The sequence below is a fragment of the Lutjanus erythropterus genome, chromosome 20 (assembly GCF_056507025.1).
Source record: "Lutjanus erythropterus isolate fLutEry1 chromosome 20, fLutEry1.hap2, whole genome shotgun sequence".
Classification (NCBI taxonomy): domain Eukaryota; kingdom Metazoa; phylum Chordata; class Actinopteri; order Lutjaniformes; family Lutjanidae; genus Lutjanus; species Lutjanus erythropterus.
Genome location: NC_139336.1, coordinates 1,061,899 through 1,067,156, shown reverse-complemented (window position 1 = coordinate 1,067,156; position 5,258 = coordinate 1,061,899). Strand labels below are relative to the sequence as shown.

The 5,258-nt window shown below is 39.4% G+C and overlaps 1 protein-coding gene across 1 annotated transcript; it reads right to left on the bottom strand.

The window, feature by feature from the left end:
- Positions 1-394: 394 nt before the first annotated feature.
- Positions 395-2,335, bottom strand: nfil3 (nuclear factor, interleukin 3 regulated). Its single transcript, XM_084746392.1, has one exon. It carries the CDS (start codon positions 1,879-1,881, stop codon positions 508-510), a length of 1,374 nt encoding a protein of 457 aa, XP_084602518.1. The 5' UTR covers positions 1,882-2,335; the 3' UTR covers positions 395-507.
- Between the last annotated feature and the right edge of the window lie 2,923 nt (positions 2,336-5,258).

Below are 5,258 nucleotides of genomic sequence, written 5' to 3'. Positions count from 1 at the left end.
ATATCACACATAAATTTTCAGCATGACTGACAGATGTGCCAAATTTGGTGAGTTTTTGAGTATGTTTAAGCCCTCAAAAATGTGATTCATTCCAAGTAATAATAGCAAAGAATAATTCCTTCAGTTTCAATGGGGTCCTAGCACTGAGGTCAGTGCTCCGTCCCTAATTAACAAGTGAATGAAAACAGTTTATGTGAAAACACTATTTGTAGGGAAACTATGAGGTGCAGAGTGGTGAGTATGATGTGACTGTTGTTGTACTGTTACAATTAGTGCTGTGGTATTTTACATTATACTAATTTTACCATGTGAACATTTATAGTATAGGTGATTCAGCTCTTCCTGAATATTTTGGAATCAGCCTATATTAGCTATGTTCATGCTCCATCAGCTCTTATTTGAGCACACTTTATTTGAAAAATGTACAGTAACAGAGACATTGTTGAACCCTAATATCAACCACACAGTGCAATATCAAATGCAGTGGAAATGCAAAACATACAAAGGTCATTTAAAGGAACATCCTTTTGATAATGACACGTGATGGTCAGTGGTGCTTTTGGTTGACTCTATCACAGACTGTTTCTGTGTTCTGATCAGTCTTTTCAGAGAGGCCACTTCTGCAGACAGGTCTGCAAGACCCTGTTTAAAATCCAAGTCCTCAGCATCTGAGTGTGCATAGGACGGTTCTTTTACATCCATAGCGGTTTTGTTTGAGACAGGGCTTAGGGTTAGCCTGCTACTCTTGCAGCCATTCTGCAGTGTCTCTGTGCTGTTTTTTTGCCACTTTTCAGGCCGGTGGGTCCAGTCCTGCATGTTAGTGACCTGTAATGACAAAGGGCATGGGGAGGACTGGGTGTACTCTGAAGAGTCCTGAGGGGTCTGGTAGCATCCTCCCTCTGAGACACTAACAGGAGAGAAGGACTTTGCAGGAGACTCGTATTCTGGGTCAATGGCCTCCACTTTGATTTGGATGGTTCTGGCTTTGATCCGCAGTTTATGTGGCAAAGCTGAAGAACTGACATCTGGCACTTTGTGTGTGGAGACAATGACACTTCTTGGATCAGCTATAGAAGGCATCAACCCTTTGGGTACCTGCTGCTCATCCTCACCATCTGATGATTTGCTTACAGCACCATCATCTGAGCTCCTGGGGGAGTTACTGGATGACCTGGTGATTTGCAGGAATGGAGCAGGCTGGGGGTAAACTCCTGACAAAGGGCTGGCCATGTAGTTTCTATAGATTTCATAGGGACTGCTCCTCTCCTGCACATAGCTTCCATTCTCTGCTGGTTCTTGCTTGACTTCTGCAGTTCTGCAGATACTGAAGCTACCTTGAGTTGCAATACATGTCTCGGGCATGTGAGGTGAATGCTTGATGACTGATATGCAGCTGCTGCGCAGGTGGAGAGACTCCAAATCCCTGCTGGCACCCTGACCAGCACTGGGTGGCACAAACTCCTGGTAGAGGTTGACAGAGGTGGAGCTGGATAACTTCTGGACTTCTTGGGCATACGCTGTTGAGCTCACCAGACCAAACTTGAGCTTCAATGACAGAAGCTCAGCCTTAAGAGAGGCATTTTCCTCTCCGAGAGCCATCAGCTTGTTCTCAAGAACCATGTCATTTATGCGCCGCTTCTCTCTGGAGCGTTTGGCTGCCTCATTGTTCTTGCGACGCTTCTCCCAGTAAAGGGTGTCTTTTTTCTCCTCTGGGATAAACTCCCTTTTCCTGCGACAGGTAGTTTTAGCCTTGAATGGAATTGCTGAGATTTTGTGACTTATCAGGTCTCTGTTAGTCTCCTGTAAGGCCACAGCCAAGACCAGGGCATCCTCTCCACTGTAGGACCCACTGGAGTCCACCTCTTGCTTGATTGATTGCATATTATCACTGCTGGCTACTGTCAATGTGGTCAGAGGTCTTTAACTGTATACCATAATGCTTGTCTGCAGCAACAGTAATTGCCACATTGGATTAATCCACGTATATTGAGGAAATCTGTGGAATAACAGACAGTTAGAGAGGGCTTAGATGTCAGTGTCAAGTCAAAACAAAGTTTCAAGTTCTAATAGTTTCAAGTAATATACTATATTGTGTATGATAAATAATGTATTTTCACTAGAGTGATATTAAAATCATCATTCTCAGCTGATTCAAGATTACTCCAGATACATGGTCCACAAATAATTACAAAGATCACAGATACATTTGTAATGTTTATTTTTTTCCTTGAAATGCTATCAAGTATTGTTTACCTCAATTTCCAGGACAGTGTCATCCATCTAAAGTTTATTCTCATATAACATGTCCTGATAAATAAGACACCATACAGCATTTAGCGCCGTTCAGTGAGGAGGGGTTGAGAGCCTCTGTGCTTTGGAAGTAGCAACAACTGCTAAGGCTAGCATTAGCTGGCCTCAGACAGTAACAGTCATTCTGACATTTCTTTCAGTGTGGACAATATTTCAGTAAGTGAATATATTAAGTACTCATTTTTATCAAAATTTAAGAGGTTAGTGTTTTCAATAAGACATGTTAGAATACAGGGTGTCCATAAATTCTCTTTACAATTTAACAAATTTATTACAAAAGCAAATGAATAGACAAATCTGTGGAAATTATTACAAAATGAAAAGTAGATATTGAAGGGTTTTTTTTGCCTCATTTAATACACCTCTATATGGGCACCATTAGTTGCATGAAGCACATCATAGATGATAAGCACATATAGTCAACATATATTAATGCAGTTTATAGTATTATGCTGTTAAATAGACAAAAATGTGTATATTTGTCTTAATTTATTTTTAAATGAACATTTATACCTGGTAGGCTTAAATGGAACATAAGCCAAAGGAAAAAAGATAGAAAAAAAAAACACACTGTCTGGGGTGGATGTAAATGAGAATCACTAATTATTTTTGTTGTTAGTAAACCATATATAGATATATTTCATATAGCTTTGTTTCATGTATCATAAAATAGTCTTTTATGTCTTTTAACCATAAATTCACTGACATTTCCCTTTAAGCCCACTTGACTGTGTTACATTTCTCCCATTTTCTCCCTTTTCAGATAATGAATACTCACACTTAAATATCAGTGATACTGCACAGGCATATTCATTAATATTACTCACAATGAAATGGTTTTAAAACGTGTTCTTACAATGTTTTCAAACTATGATTGATTGTATAATCTTTAAATTGGACTCATTTATTAGGACATTAGCACTGAACCTGGAAACTGCTTTTCTGTCAATCATTCGGTTTTCAGGTATCATTTGCATGTTCAAGCAGTTGGCTGGACCAGAAATTTTGTCCAATTTCAAATGCCAAGAGTAGACTTGCACCGATTTCAACTTTCTTAGCCAATTCCGATTTCCGATTTTTGAGGGGTCTGACCTACCGATTCCGATTTTGGCCGGTTCCGACTTTCAGTCTTTCTAAGAACTGTAATTGACAGCATTCACAAACATTTTTGCAACTTTTCTTGTAAATATGTCTATTTTCTAGATTCTTTATTGCTCTCCGTCAGTAAACTGAATATCTTTTAGTTATAGGCAAAACAAGACATTTGATAATGTCATTTTGGATTTGGGAAACACTGATTGACATTTTCTGATGTTTTATGGGCCAAACAGCTAATTGATTACTGGAAAAATGGTTGGCAGATTAATCAATAATGATGACCTATGTCCACATGTTTGGACCTATTTTTCAGATGTCAAGATTGCGATAAGATTAATTAATAAATTAATCATTTTGATCATTTTTAATGAAAATTATGTCCAAATTCTCTGATTTCAGATTCTTAAATGTGAATATTTTCTGATTTCTTTACTCCTCTCTGAAAGTAAACTGAATATCTTTGGGTTGTGGACCAAACAAGACATTTGAGGACATCAGCTTGGGCTTTGGAAAATAATGATCAACACTTTTGGATGCTTTATGGACCAAACAACTATTCAAGTTGTGGTGAAAATGATCAACAGACTGATCTGTAATGAAAATAACTGTTACAGGAAAGACTGGAAAAATAGGTCCAAACATCACACAGACATTCGTTCTTGTGCTTCACATGTTTGGACCTATTTTTCAAGTAACAAGATTGTGACAGGATTTCTTAATCAATTATCTGAGAAAATAATCACAATGAAAATAATTGTCAGTTGCAAGTATATATTAAAAATGTGTGGAAAGCAGGTGGCCAGATGGCTGAGCATTTGCCACATGTACCAAGGCTGCAACATCTGTCCTGTCTGAATAAAGTTATAAAAGCCCCAAAGATTTTTAAAAAAAAAGTCTGGAAAGCATTTTTCTTTTCTTTCTTTTTTTTTTTTTTTTCAGAAAAAATCTGATATAGCCCAGTGGTTTCCAGACCTTTTCTGTGCAATGACATCTGCATAAAGTTTTAAAACAACCCCTATTCCTGGGTTTGAAATGCTTGTTTAAAGTCGGGTGCTGCTGAAAAGGGACAATTTAGCCTGTTTGGGTCTTTGAAGCATCCACACATTCAGAGAAGAAGAACAAAAGACTACAGACAGCTGTGATCAGAACATGTGGCTCGAAGCTCAAACACTGAAACACACAGCCTGTAACCTGAAGCCTACATTATATATAGTCATCCTGACATAGTCCCACATAGCTAATGGTAATTATGGGATGTCACAGAAATAAAGAGGGTTACGGGTGTGGTGAAATTTCACAAATCTTCCTCAGTGTTCCCTGACTTTGTGTCCTCAGTTTTTCCTTAGTGTGGTTTACACTCACGAAGTAAAGGGTTACAGGGAAAACATAAAAAAGTAGACTGATATATAGCAAGAAATCCACTCAAGTATTCCAGTCTATTCTGTGAGATCACTAGGGAGAGATATTCCAGATGTTGCGGGGATGATCACTCCCTTTTGTCTTTCCTAACGAGGCAACATATGACATCAAGACTAAATTTGGATCACACGTGATTAAAAAAATGGGTGGTAATATTACCGCAACGTGGAGTAGATGTGCGACAGGGGGCGCGGGAGTTTACCGCCGGTTCAGCCGCGACTAGCTGGGTAGATGGACAGATACGGGCCCGCGGTATCGCGCAGCAGCGGGCCGTCAACACGTCCTATTGCCCCACATTCCTTCATTGTGTCTGTGTTACACAATAAGAGCACCCCCCCCCCCACCACCACCACCCCTCCCAGAGCTGCACACATTATGCAATATGTGCCAGTGTGGCAACAACAAAACGGGCCTGTGTGTTCTGCTCTGTA

Bases quoted from the DNA above. Each gene is read 5' to 3' on its own strand.
- nfil3 (XM_084746392.1), bottom strand. From the start codon at position 1,881: ATGCAATCAATCAAGCAAGAGGTGGACTCCAGTGGGTCCTACAGTGGA.